The 21,907-nt window shown below is 45.3% G+C and overlaps 3 protein-coding genes across 6 annotated transcripts; 1 reads left to right on the plus strand and 2 right to left on the minus strand.

The window, feature by feature from the left end:
* The first annotated feature begins 613 nt into the window (after positions 1 to 613).
* On the plus strand, positions 614 to 8,857 carry klhl43 (kelch-like family member 43). The gene is made up of 7 exons (XM_076139332.1): positions 614 to 815; positions 4,404 to 4,872; positions 5,044 to 5,192; positions 5,297 to 5,643; positions 6,235 to 6,534; positions 6,705 to 6,880; positions 6,951 to 8,857. The coding sequence occupies exons 2-7, from the start codon at positions 4,559 to 4,561 to the stop codon at positions 7,744 to 7,746; spliced, it is 2,082 nt and encodes a 693-aa protein (XP_075995447.1). The 5' UTR covers positions 614 to 815; positions 4,404 to 4,558; the 3' UTR covers positions 7,747 to 8,857.
* Positions 8,858 to 9,129: 272 nt separating this feature from the next.
* rpl11 (ribosomal protein L11) lies at positions 9,130 to 11,373 on the minus strand. Its single transcript, XM_076139333.1, has 5 exons — positions 11,190 to 11,373; positions 10,749 to 10,855; positions 10,224 to 10,355; positions 9,368 to 9,478; positions 9,130 to 9,202 (listed from the first exon to the last, which is right to left on the minus strand). Exons 1-5 carry the CDS (start codon positions 11,356 to 11,358, stop codon positions 9,173 to 9,175), a joined length of 549 nt encoding a protein of 182 aa, XP_075995448.1. The 5' UTR covers positions 11,359 to 11,373; the 3' UTR covers positions 9,130 to 9,172.
* A 1,776-nt stretch (positions 11,374 to 13,149) lies between these two features.
* On the minus strand, positions 13,150 to 21,228 carry LOC142989560 (elongation factor 1-alpha). Of its 4 annotated transcripts, XM_076139102.1 has the most exons (9): positions 21,119 to 21,228; positions 20,143 to 20,295; positions 16,369 to 16,512; positions 15,225 to 15,404; positions 14,822 to 15,118; positions 14,479 to 14,629; positions 14,023 to 14,279; positions 13,658 to 13,892; positions 13,150 to 13,515 (listed from the first exon to the last, which is right to left on the minus strand). In XM_076139102.1, the coding sequence occupies exons 2-9, from the start codon at positions 20,284 to 20,286 to the stop codon at positions 13,391 to 13,393; spliced, it is 1,533 nt and encodes a 510-aa protein (XP_075995217.1). In that variant the 5' UTR covers positions 20,287 to 20,295; positions 21,119 to 21,228; the 3' UTR covers positions 13,150 to 13,390. The 4 variants fall into 4 exon arrangements, with proteins under 4 accessions (XP_075995217.1, XP_075995220.1, XP_075995219.1 ...); XM_076139105.1 differs by lacking the exons at positions 20,143 to 20,295; positions 21,119 to 21,228 and adding an exon at positions 17,130 to 17,718 and having other exon boundaries at positions 16,369 to 16,521; XM_076139104.1 differs by lacking the exons at positions 20,143 to 20,295; positions 21,119 to 21,228 and adding an exon at positions 17,130 to 17,718 and having other exon boundaries at positions 16,369 to 16,524.
* Positions 21,229 to 21,907: the final 679 nt, after the last annotated feature.

Here is a 21,907-nt window from a genome sequence, read left to right on the forward strand (position 1 = left end):
TACGGTTTGCTGCATAATATGTACAATTAAAATGAATGGGTATAAATGAATGTAATCGTCTTGTTTCGCTTTATCGTCATCAGCCTTTCTGTTTCGTGTGTGATATCCTCTCTAACACCTCGGCCTGTCTTTCCCCTCTCTTGTCTTTGTTTTCAGTGCTTGTATCCTGTCTCGGTGTGTGTGTGTGTGTGTATGTGTGTGACACAGGATGACGCAAATCCAACCCACGTTTAAGCATAAGTGCGTGATTTAAGCACATCTAAAGATTGAAGGTGTGTTATGGGTCATTCTGGACCTTTTGTTGGTACAAATCTAAATGAATTAACTATTGAGTATCACAAGTGTCATTCCATACCTAGTCTGCTGAATTATTGTATATGTAGCTCCATTCATCAACATGTGTCTGTGTGTGTGCATGTGAGAGAGTCCACCTTATGGGATATTTTTGGAGGGGAGGAAGCCCACGGCTGCCTGTATTTGGAAATGGAGGTGGCCGGTAGAGGTGGCGGGTGGAAATGAAAAGGAGGAGCTGTGATGTGAGCTTGGGGAGGCGGGTTTAGTGGTGGAACTCTGAAGGTGTTTTTTTGTTTTTTTAAAATCCAATTGGGTCCACTGACACTGACCCAAGCACACACACGCACACACACACACACAGGAGGACGGAGGGACAAAGCAAAGAGGAACAGAGAGCGAACTGTGAGAGAATATCAGCGCAGAAATATCAAGAAGAGCAGAGAGAAGAAGAAGAAGAAAGAAAGAAACCAGGAAAGGAAAGAAAGAAGAACGAGTAATCAAGTGAGCGGAGGGAGAAAGAGGTAAACTCAACTTTACTTTACTGCAGGACAAGTTGCAGGGAGGTAATTTGTCATCAGGGGTTAAAGCACTTTTAGACTTTAGAGTTCCACTTTTGTTTCAACTTCAAATCATAAAACCAACAAATGTTGACATCCATGGCAGTGTTACAATCAATGACTGCTGTGATTTTAAATGGACATGTCAGTGAACTGAACTATGTCAGTTAGGAGCTGTGTGAGAGTTCACTGCTGTTGGTTGTGTATCTACATGTGATAGTGTTGTGCCTAATGTGTCACATCATCAAGTACAGTCCATTTACATCATGAGCTCGTAAATACGTAAGAACATAAAACTTGTATCATGCATTTATTCTACTTGGTAATTGGTCAAATGTAACTTTAAAGAGTAAGAACTAGTTTGTAACGTTTCACCATGTCATGATTAATATTACAGAAAATATCACAACACATAAATACACAATATAAATGTGTTTGTTTGAACATTTCTACACATCTATTAACTACTAACTGTAGAATGGAAACAATCTGATGCAGGCAGTTGTTGCTGGGATCTTACTATACTGCAGGGGGTGTCAGTGTTTCCCATTCCAGCCATACACACACACACACACACACACACACACACACACACACACACACACAGTAATGGGTCAGAGCCTATAAATAGATGATGATTGAGATAGGCAAAGGAATCTGCTGCTGGCACCCTGGGATGGAAGTGTGTGTATGTGTGTATGTGTGTTCATATACAGGTGGTCAACAAAAGGACAAGGACAAATCACAAAACAGGACAACAGCGCAGCAGTAGATGATGATTTAGTGAAGCTCATAATCTTTGTTGTTGTTTACTTACTTATTGATTTTCCGAATAATTTTGTATTTGCAGTGTCTACTACTTTACTTTAACAGCTATAAAACAATTACAAAGGCAGATACACAAGTAAGCCATACTGCAGGAAGTTTAGTAATACAGGAAACCACACAGCATTACTGAGAATAAGAAAGTGATCACATACACAGCATCGAAATTATCAATGTGTTGGATCAATATCCATGACAGCCTGGCATGATATGTGCGTGTGTGTGTGTGTGTGTGTGTGTGTCCTGTGATGGCCTGTCATGGCCTGTTAAAGAGCTTTACATTGAGTAGATCTTTGTCTCCAGTGCTCTCATCTTGCAGCTACTTGAAACAATACTACTGCAGAATATGTAAATGTAAAATGATTAATTTAGTAATAACCCCCTTTACAGTTCAAACAGCTTAACTGCAAAAGTGTAGCAATAACAACACAGTAACAAGAACAAACAACAACAACAAATGAATCCAGGCCTAACAAACAAGATAAAGGGAATGTAAGTGAGTGTTCTTAAATGCCCCTTAAAGTTTGTGGCTTAAGTGTTAAAGTATATTCTCCTGGACTACCGCGCCCACAAATCAAACACAGTGACACTGAGCCATGAGAGAAAAACATCCACATGCATGTTCCCCCCTCTCTCTTTTCTAACACCCCTCCTCATTGGCTCTGCCTCTGAACTCGTCGCTTTTTAAATAGCACCCATTGGTGCTCAGACTCCACCACACATGGACAGACCAGGGACAGGACAGGACAGCAGCTGTTGTGGGTGTCATATGAAGAGTGTGATCTGGACTGGAGACGATGTGAGCCACTATATATGATACTAGCTATGTCGCAATCCTCACTGAAGCAGTTGAAGCAGCAGCTGAGAGGGGAAACGAGCTCGTCACATCATGAACAAGAAAAGCAGCGATTAGAGGAAGAGATATGGAACAGTCCATGTTTCCTGCCTGTAGAGAGAGGAACAAATAAGCCAATTAGAATCTCACAGAATTTCTGTCTTGTATTTCCTCTGATATGTGACAGAGACACAAACTCATTTCCAGACTTTTTATGAAAGTTATTTTCCAGCACTGCTCTTTGATAATGATTGAATATAAAGGTTCTGCATACGTACTAACCACTGGTTTCCAAGAGGTCGTGTGTTTGAATCCTCCACCACAATCAAAACATGAGTGCACAGATAAAGCGCCTGAAATTGCCCTTGACCAAGGCACCTGAGGTTGATCCCCTGTTGCTCCTCCTTTTTTTTCCGATCTTGTACCATAACAACAAAAAGAATCATTTAATCCACTGTTTTGAGTGTTTGAAGCAAACAAATCACTTGTTAACTGAGCGATTCAGTGACATGAAAATAAACCTTGCACACTTCAGCCTTCTTAAATATCTGGGACCAAAGTTAGAGTGAGTCACAGCTGCTGTCATGCACCAAACTGGGAAATAGAGCTCCTCAGCCTTCGTCCCCACTCCCAACCCCCCCAAAGCCACCATCATCCCTCACAAATACACTTCTGACAACTGTGTGTCTCCTCTAAAAACAAATACATTCAAATTGTCTCCTGCGCGACACTGGTTACATACGTTGCTTTATCCGATTTGCCTTTGTAACCTGACTTCTAAAGTGCCACAGACAGCAGGAGCAGGTCAAGTGTCAGTCTGCTCTCACAGACACCAACAGAGACAGAATTCATATTAAGATTTCAAAACCAAACAACTGAGTTTAACAAAATAGTTTGGATTGAAGTCAGTTAATAATTAGGTTGTGAGAACTTTTATTTTGAAGTTCATTATGTCAAGTAGAGATGACTTTCCATGTAAACATGCAGGTGGACAGAAATAGAGTTGAGGATTAACATGTGCTGAGGCGGATCACATCTCTAGGGTTGCCTCGGGTTCTCAGGGTCGTTATAGTGACACTACGGGGCACAATGGGTGAAAACAGAGAACGGCCAGAAACGAACTAATTTATTTACTAAACAAAAGATCAGGTTTATGGGTGGAGTGGGAGTCAGAGTAGGATGGAAATGGAAGCGTTGAAGTATTAGAGGCAGACCTGGTGTACTTCTTTAGATTGTAGTTTTGTTGGAAACTTAAAACTGGTGTGTGATTTATGATGAGGAATAAGGAGAACTACACACTTCCAGAAACACTTGAGAGCGACAGGATGAAGTCGACATTTGCTTGTTTCAGGATGCCAGTTTTGTTAACCTGTGTTGACCCGTGTCATATTATATTTAACAGATTTACTCTACAGCGGCGTCATGTTTGTTTATCTCACACAGCTGACTTCTCTCCTGATCTGCAGACTACAGGCCATTGCAAGCATAAATAAGATTCCCCAGTTGCTCAGAGGCTGAAACGCACAGCATTGCAATTCTGCTGTGAAGTCAAACCGCAAACCTCCAGTCCCCTTCGTGTCTGCACGGCCTTGTGGGCGACACCTGCACCTGTCATTCACAGTGAGAGTGAGAGATCCAACGGCCTGTAGAAAACCGTTGGCCCTCACTCAGTTTGTTGTGTGTGGAGGGATTAACACATCCAGGCTGATGTGGAGCTTCAGCATCTGTAGAAATGAAACAACACACACATTTGCATGTTCTTCTTCAACTTCTTGCTAAATCAGACTAAATTTTTTCGGATTCAATTTAACAGGCCGAGGGATTGAAGCAGCTTGAGTCGTCACATTGCGTAAGATAATGAGAACTTTGGCCTTTCCCTCTTGTCCTTTCAGGTGCTGTGTGTGCTGTGTAGCACTGAAACTGAAAGCAACAAAATCTCTGGTTACCTTCTGCCAGTTTGAGGCAGACGACACAGCAACATCATCCATCCAACCTATCACTACTTCTGTCCGTCTTATAAGTAAAGTAAGGCTAACACAACCAAGCTATGGCACCCAAGAAGAAGATCCCACGACAGAAGAAGGTGGCCGTGGATGCCATCGCTCAAGTCGCCATGGAGACCGCCCCGACCGCACTGAAGGTGGAGAGGCGTGGTGATGGTGTGGTGGTTATGGAGAGCGGGGTGAAGAAGATCGAGCAGATGGCGGCGCTGGACATCGTTCAGCTTAACAGCCTCAACCTGCCCCTGCCGCCGCCCGTCATCAAGCCCGGAGAGAGAGGCCTCGGCCTGGGCAGCGAGCTGACGCGGCCCCTGCATGGAAGCGCTCTGCTGGAGGAGCTCAGCAAGATGCGACAGGAGAAGTAGGTTCTGATAATTAGGACTTACTATAATGTGTAATTAGCCCGAACAAGAACACAGACATAAAAGAGGAAACGCTCCAGTTTCTGACCTGCTCCAAACAAACATACATACGGGTGTGAAAGTGTGTTTACTCACACAAATTTTGTCCTCTTGTGTTTCCTCCGCCTCAGGTTTCTGACCGACCTGGAGCTGGCGTGCAAGACCAAAGCCTTCGATGTGCATAAGCTTGTCATCTCTTCAGTCAGTCAGTACTTCAGAGAGATTCTGGCCAAGGATCCTGGAATGAAACGGCTGGAGCTTCCCTCTCTGTCCCCTCTGGGTGCGTCCATCAATCCAGTTTACAGCAGATTAAGCCAATACTGATACATAATGTCACTCTCACCTGCTTTCCGTCTGCCCCGCCTGTCTCCTCTCTCTCCACAGGCCTGGCCAACGTCATCACTTTTGCCTATCTGGGTCGAGTCCACATGTCCCTCTACACCATCGGCTGCACCGTGTCAGCAGCCTCCGCCCTGCAGATCCCTCAGCTGCTGAAGATGTGCATGGACTTCCTGCTGGCCGAGCTCAACGTCCAGACCTGCGTGTACATCTGGAACATCGCCTCCGCCTACGGCCTGCTGAAGGTCCGAGACGCCGCCCGCCGCTTCGTCCTGGAAAACTTTGTGCAGTTTGCCGAGACGCCGCTGTTCAACCAGCTGACCCTGGAGCACATTACAGCTTTCCTGCAGGACGACACACTGGTCCTGCCCTCTGAGATGACGGCCTTCCAGGTCAGAGGTCATGAGTGAACCCAGAAACAGGTTTAAATGGGACAATGCTCACAGACGTGCTGCGTTTCCGTTATCCAGCTCAGCGATATGAACGCTCTCAGATGTGATTCATGTTTGAAACTGATCTAATGGCCTCTCATCTCCTAACTGAGAAGAAATGCCAGGTCAGGAGAGGATGCCCTTTCCCCTCTTGGTTTACACTTCAAGTTAAGTTTGTCTGACTAACAGGACCTTCCACCTATTTTCAGCCGGGCCTATAAACAGAGCCCAAGCCAGCTGTCCAGACCGTAGGACAGATCCATGAAACCGGCAGAAATCACCAAGTATAACTCGCACTGTATGTGAAAGAGTTCGTTTATTAATACAGCTCCATGTTACAGACCCAAATAGCCACACAGCTGAGGCGGAGGGAGCGGTGCCGGTTATATTTATAAGTGGCCAAATGTGAATCTGTCAGAGCCGGAATTTATATAAATCAATTGGTTTAATTCAGTCTAGATGAACTTTCGTTGTCTCTGTGCTGTTTTCTCAGATTGGTCTAACAAACTTTAGATTATCAGGTAGATTCATGTAAAACCTCTATTTCCTCAGCTGGCCATGCGGTGGTTGGATTTTGATGCCGACCGTCAGGCCCACGCCGCCGAGCTCTTGGCCCACATCCGCTTCGAGACGATCCCGGCGAGCGAGCTGGTGAGCCAGATCCAGCCGGTGCCCCGCATGATGATGGACCCTCACTGTCACCGCCTGCTGGTGGACGCCATGAACTACCACCTTCTGCCCTACCAGCAGAACAGCCTGCAATCCAGGCGCACGCAGGTCCGAGGGGGACAACAGACGCTGCTCACCGTGGGAGGCCGACCCTCCCTCACCGAGCGGGCCCTCAGCCGCGAGGTCAGGGCTCTCTCTCTCTGTGTGTGTGTGTGTGTGTGTGTGTGTGTGTGTGTGTGTGTGTGTGTGTGTGTTGATGTAAGTGGGAGACAGAATTGAGACTTCAACAACATCCTCATCACTGTATCACATGAAACTCAAGAGCCACACTGACCTTTGACCCCTGACCCCAGGTGCTGTGGAGGGACCCTCGTGAAGGCGGTGCCACCTGGCGTCACCTCACCCAGCTCCCTGCTAAGAGCTTCAATCAGTGTGTGGCTGTGATGGACGGGTTATTGTACGTGGCAGGAGGAGAGGACCAGAACGACGCCCGCAACCAGGCCAAGCACGCCGTCAGCACCCTCAGCAGGTGTGTATCCAGGATGGACACAGACACAGACACAGACACACACACCCCTAATCATGCCCCCCTCCTTCAGATACGACCCCCGCTTCAACACCTGGCTCCACCTGGCCAGCATGAAGCAGCGTCGCACCCACTTCTCTCTGGCCGCCAGCGGTGGTCGCCTGTTCGCCATCGGTGGCCGGAACGTGGAGGGCCTGCTGGCCACAACGGAGAGCTACCTGCCCTCCTCCAACACCTGGCAGCTCCGTGCGCCCATGGAGGTGCCGCGCTGCTGCCACTCCAGCACCACCCTCCCCTCCGGAGACATCCTGGTGACCGGCGGATACATCAACTGCGCCTACTCCCGCTCCGTGGCCCGCTACAGCGTGGAGACTGACTCCTGGTCCGAGAAGGCCCCCCTGGAGACCCCCCGCGGCTGGCACTGCTCCTCCACTCTCGGCGGGAAGGTGTACGTGGTGGGAGGAAGTCAGCTGGGGCCCGGCGGTGAGCGTGTGGATGTCCTCTCCGTGGAGGTCCTCACCCCGGAGAGCGGCACCTGGAGCCGGGCCGCCCCTCTGCCGCTGGGCGTGAGCACCGCGGGTCTCTCCCCTCTGGCGGAGAAGCTGTACCTGCTGGGAGGCTGGAACGAGGCGGAGAAGCGCTACAAGGCGGCGGTGCAGAAGTACGACCCGGCCACAGACAGCTGGTCCATGGCGGAGGAGCTGCCCGAGCCCACGGTGGGGGTCTCCTGCTGCGCCCTCACCCTGCCGCCCCGCCACGCACCGCGTCGGCAGCAGCACCGCAACACCCCGGCCAGCGAAGAGCAGCAGGCCGCCAAGAACCGGAGCAGAGAGAGCAGCACGGCCCCGACACAGAGCAACACGGCATAGACAGATAGAGGGGAGGGGGAGAGGACAATACATGGAGCAGCACTCACAACTTAACCCCCAAACATACCTGTAGAAACTGGGACTAAGTCAGGAGGTTATACAGTTATGTGTATTAGAACACTTTGATTCATAAACAGATAGAATTATTGGTCTACAGGCCTGAAACTAGGGAACATTTGTTGATTAATATTGTCTACAAAATGTAAATGATAGAAAATAGAATGAAAGTATAAGACTGAAGTCTACAATCAGTGCCAATAACATGTGGCGTCTATGAATCAGAGCAGGATGTCACCAAGAGGAGAGCTTCTATGGTTCTATGTTGTCTGTGGGGGTTTAAGGGGAGATGAAGAAGCAGAGGGAGGAAAAGGTGGAGTGTAAGGAGAGCTGAGGAGGTGAAGGAAGGGAGTGTGAGACTCAGTTGTAGGCAGGGAGGGGTTCAGAACAAACATGACTGAATCCACTGGCAGTACCGTGTATGTAAAAAAACTGTATCTAGGTAGTGTGTGATGCGTGTGTGTGTGTGAATGAGTGTGAATGTGAGTCCAGATAGAGTGAAAGGTTAGAAGTGAGCCATTTACTGTTTAATACTGCAAGAACATTTCATCAGCAAACTTCAACTAGTGTAAGGAGTAACTTTTTAAAATACTTATTAAAAAGGGTTGTAGTCGTATTTAAAGATTTTTTAAGTGCAATGGAGTGGAATGAGGCAGGAGGATGGCAGTGTTGAAGTAAGTCGACACAAGAGATTCAAAACTTTAAGTAAGCCGTGCAACTAGATATCAAAATGTCCATAAGTAAATCAAAAGCATGCAGCTCACCTGTTTGAATCTCAACATTTGCCATTGTTGCATTTCATTTAAAAAGTAACTGACAAATTACCAACTGGAGCGCCGGTGGAACTCCACAACAGGTGGAGAGAACCTGCTCAGCACAGGTCAGAGGGAAAACATGGCTTGATTATGTAACGGTGAGGCCAACGAAGCTCAGTAGATTGGCTGAATGCCTGTTGTGTTTCTGGTTGGTAATGAGCTGTGGGCTGCAGGCTGTGCTGGTGTTTGTGTGGAGTTTCACCGAATAAAGCCAACATGATCTTAAAATGCGTAAGGGTCATCTTTTCTTCACAGGCCATCTGTCAAACCTTGATCCTTCAAACTTTTGAAATATGCGATGTCTGAATATAAAAGAACACTTTCAAATAGAAGACCAACTCCTTAGGAATAGAAACAAACCACACATACACCAACTCAATACAGCAGCAGTATCTTCTGTCTGGTAGTCACCTCAAGTAGGTTGATATTTAGAATTTAAAAACTTACATTTTTGAAAGAAAGATGAAGCTGCAGTACTACATTCTCTCTCATAAACGACACAACAACAAAGTCTTTTTTCCCATTTTATTAATTACAAACAGGTCGGTGGTCCTTTACTTGCCAGGGAGGATGATGCCATCATACTGAGAGAGAAGAGAAGGAAAAATTAGAAACAGTAACAAAAAAGTTTAAGTCCTAGATGACATTGTCCAGAGGTCGTGACAGCAATCGTCTCAGCTACAGAAAGAAAGAAGCAGCATTTGCATTGTTGTGTAGATCATCGTGTCCCTGTCGGGACGTAAACTCACTTTCTGCTGGAACCAGCGCATGGCCTCCTCTTTGCGGATGCGGTGCCTGAATCCAATGCGACCTCTTTTCCGCTTCTTGTCGGCAATGCTGAAACCGGGCCTGCCCATGACCTAAACATGAAGCACAGATCTGCTCAGAGAACTCCTTCAGTAGACAACAAAGCTACAGAAGCATCTACGCTTGTTACATCTGCCCAGGAGGAGGTATGGCTGGTGTCCAACTCGGGGGATTTAAATGCTTTTATCAATTTGGGCTAAGTTATGATTTGATCAGATAATTAGACCAGTGCAAAAAACACTGCGTGCCTGCCCTCTGGTGGTGTGTGAGGAGTGTGGCTGTACTGAACAAGTGTCAACTTCACATAGAAGGAGCTGCAGTTCCTCAGATAATCTATGGCCAAAGTTCAAAACTCTGCATCAACCAATGTGTGTATGATTAATCCAAGTATAAGTCCAAGCACAACAGTTCATTTTTCACTATTGTCCAGCTTATTAATGAGATGAGAAACCATCCTGACAAAAGAGCGCTATACATTTAAGTGACTGCAGGCTTTACTAAGCTCCAACACAGGTGAGCTCTGACTGTGGAACATTTCTTCTATTCCTGCCAAAAACTCTCATCTACCATACGATTGATATCTGATAATGTGACAGTTGCTGGTTTCAACCGTTTACAACAAGCAACTAAATGTACACATTCTTAAAAGGCATCCATATCTTAGTTCAAGTTATTATTACTTTAATGCGTCTTGGTGCACAGACTCCCTACATTAGTCGCAACTTTCTGTACGGAATCGATAATATTGTGTTGCGCCACAAATAAAATGCACAATGTCAGACAATTAGAGGCACTCACCACGTAGAAGTCCAGTCCATAGATGCCGATGCTGGGGTCGTACTTGATGCCCAGATCAATGTGCTCCTGGATGCCAAAGCCAAAGTTGCCAGTATCTGAGAAGTTGTTCTTCCTCAACTCGTACTCACGCACCTGGGAACAGTAGAGTGGATCCACATTAGAACAAGACTCAACATAATTTAAAAGAACTGATCAAAAATGAGTAAATATCTTGGTGTGCTACAGACTACATATTTATCCACCAACAGCTCACAGACACAAAAGATGTCAATAATGTAGCGGCCACAGTGCTCAGTAATATGATTTTTTACAATGGCTGTACATGACAGTAATCTCAAAGGCAATAATATGACACTTTGACGATGTGATCCACTTAGTGTGTGTAAGTCAGAAGAAAGCATTTTGATTAAACCAGTTTCTCAACTCCTCCTCAAAAAGGATGTGCTGTTAACCGTGAGCTGTCCTGTGTTCAGTGAAGTGAAGTCATAGCAGTTGGTGATGGAGGCGAGTAGCTATAAGACTTGCCTTGAGTCCCTTCTCCAAGATCTCCTCTGCTTTGGCTCCACGGACAGTGCAGTGGACAGCAATCTTTTCATTTCTGCGGATGCCGAAGGATCGCACAGTGTAGCGGGCTGGAAAGTAAACAACCACGTTAAAAAAACATGAATGCCAGGTGCAGCCTTATGCCACATTTAACTGGAGATTGGGTTCAATAAGTGCAAATTCCGATTATTAAAAAAATCCTTGTGTGTAGTTTCACGACATCCATTCTAAGACAAACAGACCTGGGCAAAGCAACCACATGGAGATTATGCTGGGATGTAGTTTTAACTTAAACAGCCAACCAATATTGTTCCTGAGATCTGTGTGGCGATACTCAAATAAACAATAGAAGCTTAATTCTTAAAAGACCCAGTAAGGATCTGGGTCGGGCTCATGGTGACGCACACACACAGAGACACCCACCCTTGGAGAAGACGGGGGTCTGCCCTGTGAGCTGCTCCAGCACCTTCGCGGCCCGGGTCAGCCTGTCTCCACTCTCGCCGACGCAGATATTCAGGCAGAGCTTGCGGATGCGAAGCTCTCTCATGGGGTTCTCCTTCTTATCGCCCTGGTCCTGAAAGACACAGAACATGGCGACTTAATGTACAAGTATCACAGAGGACATAACTTTCTATTTTAGCTTAGCCACCGACTGCAGCAACTAGCAACACACGCCGGCCGGACATGTCTGTACACATCACCGCTAGTACCGCTGCCAATGTAGCTGTAGCTTAACTATACGTAGCGATTAACATATTTAATTGAGGAAATGAGCGACTATAACACAAATCATCATCACGGAACACAGCGGCCATGTTGTCTATAGTTCATTGTGATAATTTCGTGTTGGTTTGAAACACCGAGTAGTAGCGAGGCTCTGTGTTGTGCGGCTAACGTGTTAGCACCGATTGGTGTCAGCGTTTAAATTCTTCCTGTACCATTTATTGAATTAATACGACCCCATTTTAACTCTCCACATTTGCACAAAGGCCATCGTGATTCAATTCAGGGCTCGGATGGCTCTGTGGGCCCGATGAAAGTAGATTTCATCAGCTAGTTCCATTTTGGCCGCTGTCGTATAATGTGACACAGTACTCACCGCCATGTTGGACTATTGGAAGAGACCGACACGTTTCCGGCGAAAGGAATTTATAGAGGTGTGCGCTTCCGTAATAGGTTGTAATAAACAACGATATCACGAGTGTTCCGCTTTACGTGTGAATCTACCTGATACTATCTCATGAAAATTAACCTTCAAAATACTACAATTTACCACAAGAATCACTCTGGTGAAGAATTACAAGGAAATCATATGAAGCAATGTTGTCACATACACACATGCACAAACGCACGCTGTACTGTATTATACATACGATTTAGTTCTTGAAAACGATTTGACAATTTTGAAAATAAAACAAACGGAGCAACGGACGTCCTACGTTTGATCTAGTAAACAACGATAGCAGACCCATAATTGACGTGCTCTCTAAACTTAAGTGATGTTAATGTAAAAATGTATCTCCATTTCAACAGCTTTCCTTCCATTAATTTTACTGTTAGAATTATATTTACAAAAACAGTGTAACAATTGCCCAGATTCCTAAAAAGTATAGAGTTACCTTGTGATCTTCTTTTGATTTAGACTTCATGCAGCTGTAGGTAAACAACATAGTTCTGATTTCTTGAAGATCTCTCTTCCTCTCTGTGTGATTAGTGAGATGTACACCAGGAAAATTAGATGTATGAATATAACATACTACTACTTTTATTATTTCTATTAGTATTATCATGTTTATCACTACTTCTATCATACAACTGCCGGTCACAACTACTGCTTATACTAATATAACTACTTTTGTTTCAACTACTACCACACTTGGTAAAGTAACAACTGGTAATATTACTATTAATACTAGTACTATGCTTCCTTCTAATGCTTCAACTCCTTGTGCTGAAACAGGAACTAACTGAGACTGGCACTATTAAAACAATTTCAATAATTGATAATTGAAGATGGTACTGTACTGAAATGAAGGCTTAATGTTGTTGTCATTGCATATTGGAGGGAGGCAGTGGCTCAGTGGGTAGTGCTTCCACTTGGGAACCGAGGGTCGCCGGTTCGAGCCCCTGCCGAGGTGCCCCTGAGCAAGCCACCGAACACTCAATTGCTCCCCCCTCTGCGAAGGGTGGTAATGTAATGTAAGTCGCTTTGGATAAAAGCGTCTGCCAAATGATCGTAATGTAATGTAATGTAATATTGAGGCAAATTTGAATCACTAACGATACAATTAACAAACTATCATTTCCAATAAGAAACACAATTTAGTCTTAAGATGACAATTTGTGAAATGTAATCAAACACAAGAAACTTCATTAGACAAGGAACAGTTAAACAATTTTATTTTGTTGGCTTAAACTTAATTATCATCGTACTTTTCCCAAAGAGGCAGAAGCCTTCCTTTCCTGCGGAAACTCTTCCGATGGGTTCTAATCAGCATAAGCCAGTCCTTGAGTAGAGAACTCTGCCTCAGAGGAGACAGTGCAGGGTGGCAGGGAACCAGAGGGGATGGGGTAGCCCGGTGCTGCTGAGACATGTCTATTCGCTGGATGTCTTGAATGAGAATTCATTTCTTCTTGTCAGCCTTCTGTGCAGACTTAGTGACCTTTCCACTAGAGGCCGACTTCTTTTCAACGGACTTAATGACACCGACAGCCACAGTCTGCCTCATGTCACGCACGGCAAAGCGACCTGAGGAGAGAGATACAAGAAGAGGATGAAAATATACCTTTCAGATGGCTGTCTGAGTATTGTAGATGCAAATGGGTGACAGTGGTAATAAAACCACAGCTGCTAATGACCAATTACACTGATTTTGATTGACTTTACTCACCCAGTGGGGGATACTGGGCGAAGCTCTCCACACACATGGGCTTTCCTGGCATCATGGTGATGATGGCAGCATCTCCAGATTTGAGAGCCTTGGGGGCATCCTCAAGCTTCTTGCCGGAACGACGATCAATCTTCTCCTTGAGCTCCATGAACTTGCAGGCAATATGAGCAGTGTGGCAATCCAGCACGGGAGCGTAACCCTGAGAGATCTGACCTGGGTGGTTCAGGATGATAACCTGTAGGAATAAAGGAAAATATAAATGATCATCTTAACTGCAGTTCTTCATGTTAATGGTCTTCACCTGGGAATCCCTTTCTCAATAAAGTCATTATGTCAATTTCTTCATTCCAATTCCTGGGACTCACTTGGGCGGTGAAGTTGTCAGCCTGCATGGGAGGATCGTTTTTGCTGTCACCAGCCACGTTTCCACGGCGGATCTCCTTGACGGAGATGTTCTTGACGTTGAAGCCGACGTTGTCACCAGGGAGAGCCTCAATTAAACTCTCGTGGTGCATCTCCACAGACTTCACCTCAGTGGTCAGATTTGCGGGGGCAAAGGTGACAATCATACCGGGCTTCAGGATACCAGTCTCCACACGACCCACTGGAACGGTTCCAATACCTGAGAAGGAGGAGTGGGATTATGCTTCTTGTACCCTAGTCTGTTCAAATAAAGCATATTTGATCTGATCTGTCACTTTAATTTAGTCAATATTGAGTATTGAAAAGTCAAGGATGGAGTGCTATGACACCACAGCAGGGGTTCATTTCTGTTTTCCTAATCAAAACCAACATGAAGTGAGACTTGACGTGCTGCTTACCGCCAATCTTGTAGACGTCCTGCAGGGGCAGACGCAGGGGCTTGTCAGTAGGACGTGAGGGGGGCAAGATAGAGTCAAGAGCCTCCAGCAGGGTAACGCCAGTGGCACCACCCTCCTTACGCTCAACCTTCCAGCCCTTGAACCAGGACATCTGTAAGCATGTATGTGAGTGAGAGAGAGAGAGAGAGAGAGAGAGAGAGAGAGAGAGAGAGAGAGAGAGAGAGAGAGAGAGAGAGAGCCGGCATTGCATCAGCACCAGTGTTGAGAAATTTGAAATCATACCCATTTCTAAATGTGCTCTAAAAATGCTCTTAACCTTTGTTTATCTTGCTTATTTTCTCACCTTCTCACTGGCCTCCAGCATGTTGTCTCCATGCCACCCAGAGATGGGCACAAAGGCAACAGTGGCAGGGTTGTAGCCGATCTTCTTGATGTAGGTGCTCACTTCCTTGGTGATCTCCTCATAACGCTTCTGGCTGTATGGGGGCTCGGTGGAGTCCATCTTGTTGATACCAACGATGAGCTGCTTCACACCAAGAGTGTATGCCAGCAGGGCGTGCTCACGAGTCTGACCATTCTTGGAGATACCAGCCTCAAACTCACCAACACCAGCAGCAACGACCAGCACAGCGCAGTCAGCCTTAACAAGAAGAATGTATTACAGAACACACAAATATTGTTAAACAAGGACTGACTCCACCTAATTTTCAAGATAGCATTAAGGCACTTGTGACAGGCGTTCTTACCTGGGAGGTACCAGTGATCATGTTCTTGATGAAGTCCCTGTGTCCGGGGGCATCAATGATGGTCACATAGTACCTGCTGGTCTCAAACTTCCACAGAGCAATGTCAATGGTGATACCACGCTCACGCTCAGCCTTCAGTTTGTCCAGCACCCAGGCGTACTTGAAGGAGCCCTTGCCCATCTGTTAATCCGGATGTGGTTAAAACAACACAAATAGAGCATCAAGACATTGAGTAATCACAATAATACAAGTCAGATCTAAATGATTTTGTATAAAAATGTACAACTTTCCTTCCAAATTTACTGAATGTGCGTACCGCCCCTCCCAAGGTTTCTTCCTTCTCCTAATATGTTAAAGTTTATGGGGGTTTTCTCTGTCTTCCTAGAGAGCTTTGGGCTGAGAACTGTCTGTTGTTGTGAGCCTGTAAAGCTCTTTGAAACGTTGCATGTGATATTGGGCTGTAGCAACCAACTTGACAGCTTTTCCTCTACCAAGATATGATTGTAATAAGGAATGATAGTGATCCATTAACTTAAGTCATATTCATTGACATGGCAAGTAATTATTTATTTAATTCTAATAAATGAATTCTATTAAGGGGTAACTAAGTATTTTCTCCACTGTATTAGCCATCATGTATAATAATGTACATTGTGATATACAATATCAAAACATTTGTATGCCCCTTTCACTTTGTGGTATTCTTGAAACCATCTTTGATATATTCTTCTTTACTATTTCCTTGGGGGTGTTCAAGCATTTTATCAATTTTCTTTTCACAGCAGATTTCCATCATGGATAAGGTTTCACTAGTTGGATTGATGATACATGATGGCAACTGGGTGAGAGGGATTCCAACCCTCTTTACTGTGTAAATGCGCCTATTATGCCTGCATTTTATGACATAACTTTTGTAACGTCTATTGAAATCGTTCTGATTTCATGTGCAATATTCGAAATTAACCAGCAGATGGCACATGTCACCAAGCCAAGGGCCTCTATCAAGGTCCATGGTGCCTTCTGTCGACGTGACAAAGCTGATAAAATTGTTTTACTATTATTAGTGTTGTCCCTGTTCAGCCTGTTAAGTGTCCCACGGGGTGATTTTGACTTCAATCTATCCACACGATTCTCCAAAACCAACCTCAGCGGCTTCCTTCTCAAACTTCTCGATGGTTCTCTTGTCGATCCCACCGCACTTGTAGATCAGGTGGCCGGTGGTGGTGGACTTGCCGGAGTCGACATGGCCAATGACCACGATGTTGATGTGAATCTTTTCCTTTCCCATTTTGATTTACTGCTTTAAACAGAAATAACCTATGGTCATGTATAGTCACTTCACTGTGTTTCATGTTTTAATCTGTTGCTTAACCAGGCAGGGCGTTACAGTCACTTCAAAGTTATTACACAACGTTTTGTTCTTAGTCACAATGGAGCGGAGAGGTCGACATAACTGACGCGCGTGCCACTTCATTACATACGTCACATTATGGCGCTCGTGCACTAAGCCCGGAAAGAGCCGAGTCACGCGCCACGTGCTCAACCTCCATGTTGCATCGGGGGGCGCAGAGCCGCCATGTTGTCTGCTACTGCAGGCGCGTACTCGGACAGGCGCTGACGCAACAAAGGCGCGTTCACAGATCTACACTAGAGGAAAATGAAATACCCGATATTCTAGGCACCAGTTTAACAGCTTTGAAGGATCAAGACTATTACAAATCCAACGCTATAGGCCAACACAAAAATTGATATTAATTCTCTAGCAGTAATCTTCATTGAGTAATCCAGGTTTGCTCCAGCACCATGTGGGGGAGTTAAGTCGGTTCCCACAAGATCTTGTCTGTCAATGTCATGCAACATGCACCAACTTCATTTGTTGCTATATTTATGAGCCATTGTACAAACCTCTGCCCAGACAGCCAAGACGTCCCGATTGACAGATGGTAAAAAGGACAGAATGTGACCTGCTCTCAGCTTTTATAGTGAACCCAAACAGGGGGCGTGGGGTGAGGTATGCATGCTCACTGGTGTCACCCAGAAAGGCGTGACACCATTTGACGCAGCGTAACGCAGGCAAGGAGATTGGATCACAGCGCATCACTTGACTGCCTGGGCAAAAACAGCTGCAACACTTGATAGTGGACAACTGTGGCACAACTACAGAAGGAGCACTACAGTGTCGGGTTTTTCAAAGACATTTATTAGTTACCAGCAGCTTTCTTTCCAATTTATTGGTGGCATAATCAAGATGTAGTTCAAAACTCAACTTAACTAAGAGGCACTGTCTTGTGATTCAGGTAAGTGACAATGCCATGTAGTTCTTTTTTCCTGCGAAAACTTTTGCGATGGGTTTTTATCAACATAAGCCAGTCCTTGAGTAGAGAACTCTGCCTTAAAGATGGTGAAAAGTGAGGTGGGGATTGGGGTGATTGGTAGCCCTGCTGCTGCTGCCGCCAACACACTTTAGGTATGATGTCCTGTGCGGTGATTCACTTCTTGGTGCCGGCCTTCTGTGCAGACTTGGTCACCTTTCCAGAGCCGCCCTCCTTTGTCTCGACGGACTTGACGACGCCAACAGCCACCGTCTGCCTCATGTCACGGACAGCAAAACGACCTGAGAAAGAGCGTGGACAGCCAGGTTAGCAACTGGTATGAGATTGAGTTTACTGAAAATACAAGGCAGAGTAGTACAGCACTCTGCATGTAGTCACTAAGTGAACTGACAAACATGGGTCTCATTCAACAAATCTGCCTTTTTTCCAAAATTGATGACTTCATAGTTTGTAGGTGAGAGGCGTAATATCTCAAAATGCAATTTCTATGCTAATTCCATTAATTGATAGATGACAGAAAGACATCTTTCAATAGTCAAGTGCGCATTACTGCTACCAAAGCCTACGGGAAATCAAACCCTTTGCCCTGGAAGTAAGGGCATTGCTGCCAAACTGTGGCTACAAATAGCTTCAGGTTTCACTCACCCAGGGGGGGAAACTGGGCGAAGCTCTCCACACACAGAGGTTTTGTTGGGACCAGTTTGACAATGGCAGCATCTCCAGACTTGAGGAACTTGGGGGCATCCTCAATCTTCTTGCCAGAACGACGGTCAATCTTTTCCACGAGATCCATAAACTTGCAGGCAATGTGAGCAGTGTGGCAATCCAGCACGGGGGAGTAACCCTGGCAGATCTGACCTGGGTGGTTCAGGATGATGACCTATGGATTCAATGAAGACAGTTAGATTTTTATTTAACTTGCAGTTTGTCGTCCATATTTCACTGGAACCAATAATCTACAAAACACTCGCCTGGGCATGGAAGTTGTCGCACTGCTTTGGTGGGTTGTTCTTGCTGTCACCGCACACGTTTCCGCGACGGATCTCCTTGACCGACACGTTCTTGACATTGAAGCCAACGTTGTCACCTGGATTAGCCTCAACTAAAGTCTCGTGGTGCATCTCCACAGACTTCACCTCAGTGGTCAAGCAGGAAGGGGCAAAGTGGATGACCATACCGGACTTCAGGACTCCAGTCTCCACGCGGCCAACGGGCACAGTTCCAATACCTAAGGGTTGAAATCATGATTTTATCATTGGAATCTAGAGGAATCTGTCAAAAACCAGCCTACCAAAAGAAAGGATATCCTTTTATGTCTGCTCACCGCCAATTTTGTAGACGTCCTGCAGGGGCAGACGCAGGGGCTTGTCAGTGGGTCGGCTAGGGGGTACAATGGCGTCCAGAGCCTCAATCAACGTGGTTCCGTTGGACCTGCCTTCTTTGCGTTCAATGTTCCATCCCTTGAACCAGGGCATCTGTTGGTGAAAAGTGGGAATAAGTTTTAACTTGTAGTTCAGCACATTACTTCAACCAACATAATAAACACTATTGGCGATTAACCATTGAAATCAATTGTTGCAATATTCTCACCTTCTCACTGCATTCCAGCATGTTGTCTCCATTCCACCCAGAGATGGGCACAAAGGCAACAGAGGCAGGGTTGTAGCCGATCTTCTTGATGTAGGTGCTCACTTCCTTGGTGATTTCCTCATAACGGGCCTGGCTGTATGGGGGCTCAGTGGAGTCCATCTTGTTGACACCAACGATGAGCTGCTTCACACCCAGGGTGAAAGCCAATAGGGCGTGCTCACGAGTCTGACCATTCTTGGAGATACCAGCCTCAAACTCACCAACACCAGCAGCAACGATCAGCACAGCACAGTCAGCCTAAACAAAAAACAATGGATATTTAGTAATGAATATGGACCAGCTCATTATGACTCAACTACATTACGATTTTCAAGATCAAGCAATCTGCTTGGTGGATGTACTTCCTTCATTTGTGCCAATACTGGTCCTGAATTAGAGCCTATATAAATGTGTTTTTACCTGGGAGGTACCAGTGATCATGTTCTTGATGAAGTCCCTGTGTCCAGGGGCATCAATGATGGTCACGTAGAACTTGGCGGTCTCAAACTTCCACAGAGCAATGTCAATGGTGATACCACGCTCACGCTCAGCCTTCAGTTTGTCCAGCACCCAGGCGTACTTGAAGGAGCCCTTGCCCATCTGTAAGATAAAACAAAGGTTAGATTAAGCTGTATTGCTAGCAAGCATTCTTCATCAATTCTATGCTTCATGGGTGTCATAAGTAGCCATTCCTGATACGGAAGTGGGCTAAATCCGTGTTATTACTTTTAAGTCATTTTCAAATGCTTTACTTTAATTTACAAAGACTGGATAGTTGTGTTGTTACACTTTAAGGCCTCTGAACAAACTGCCGCGTCACGCTCAGCCTTAAGCTCCGCCCTGCGTGCGCGCACCCGGCGTCTACACCCTTGTGCCGGGCGGCAGTGACACGCCGAGTCCGCCATCTTGGACGCGACAATAACGAAGAAGCGAAATAATATAGTTCAAAGTCTTACCTCAGCAGCTTCCTTCTCGAACTTCTCGATGGTTCTCTTGTCGATTCCTCCGCACTTGTAGATCAAGTGACCGGTAGAGGTGGACTTGCCGGAGTCGACATGGCCAATGACCACGATGTTGATGTGGATTTTTTCCTTTCCCATTTTGATTTACTGGATAAAACAGAAAGGGGATGCGGTCATTTAAACGTGGTGTTCTCATTTAAACCATCCTAGTTGAATGTTCACACAAAAAGACTCAGTATTCCTGTCAGGCAAGCTTCATCCTCCGGCTTATAATGGATGACCCAGTCATTTCCGACACGAAGTTCAATTTAACACACTTTAACGTTCAACAACGTTGTAACCTTAACATGTTTAATATATCCCAAAGCCAAACGAAAATGTCGGGTCTCAAATATACATATCCTGCCACAAAGTAACCGGTAACTCTAAGGGCTTTGAGGCGGTGGCTGGTAGGCCTCAGCCACAGGCCATGCGGAACACGTGTTAGCACGGCCCGCGTCGCATTGAGTTACAAAGACTTCCAAAATATTCACAAGCTGTGCCATCCAGACTGCCCAGCAGCTGTTACTGGATACTGCAGTTGTTTCGGGGAGGATGGATAAATAGAATCCAATCCAGCATCCTGTATCCGCTACAGCATCCCTTTGTCCCTCTATATTACCGCCTCGGCAACCCATTTTGTTAAAAATGGTTTCGTCCGATTTAGCGCATTGTAACCCAAACGGCGCTAATCAAAGCTACGAGTGACAAAAATTCAAGTCCACTTTTTTTGTCAGCTCGTCTTCAGGGAAATACCCTCAAAAATATCACACTGGTAATGCATTCTATTGTTACATAACCACACTCAAAAACGCCGGTCTAACTTTACGATAACAATGTTAACACCCGATGGAAACAAATGCCTTCGTAAATGAGAAAGACAGTGCCAACACAGAAGGCCCAAATCCGCCGAAAGTGAAGTTTAACTTACCGGGTATTTCTGGGTTATCACGGCCTAAGCTGCTGCCCCGAGCCAGGTAACAAAAAAGAGGAAGACGAGGGGAGGACCGGGAGCTTTTATACTGAAGGGGAGGCAACCGGAATGACACACATTCCTGCATGGAACGTCATCACGTCACCAGATAAACCGGCTGAAAAATGTCGGAAATGTACATGATCAAACCTGACGTAAATTAAGTGTAATACTGCTGTTTCTAAATTATTTGACGCAATACCAAACTGGGATCATTGACGTCATTTTATTTTGTGAGATCTGAAGACATTTGAGAGTGGACTAGAGGATTGTCGCCATAGTTCACAAACTACACAGAAATTGTATTTTATCAGGAATAAAGTTGAAGAAGGATGGGCAATATACATGAAAATAAATTAAAATATTTAAATAAGGGCAATTATCAAATAAGATTAATATGAAGAGTTGTGATTTTGTCTCTAACTTTCAAGCGTTTTGGGGATTGATGTACAAATTGTACTACATCACGTCAACGTCAATACATGTTTTGTACAAGATAATATTGAATGAATTTGTAATGTTTGTTTGAATGGGGTCAAACAATATGGCATAACATGGGCACAACTTATATTCATATATTCAGACACAATAACATAGTATGTAGACTTGATGTATCCATCATCCACTGGTCAGGGCAGATTGTCATAACTACTTAAAGTGACCTTGTTTCTTCAAGCTTTTATTATTAGTTTTCAAATTGCAAGCAACCCCAAACACATACACGTAGACTTCCACTCCATGCATGTA

This window comes from Genypterus blacodes, unplaced genomic scaffold (genome assembly GCF_046128005.1).
Source record: "Genypterus blacodes isolate CSIRO-AG114 ecotype Tasmania unplaced genomic scaffold, CSIRO-AGI_Gbla_v1 ptg000438l_1, whole genome shotgun sequence".
Classification (NCBI taxonomy): Eukaryota; Metazoa; Chordata; class Actinopteri; order Ophidiiformes; family Ophidiidae; genus Genypterus; species Genypterus blacodes.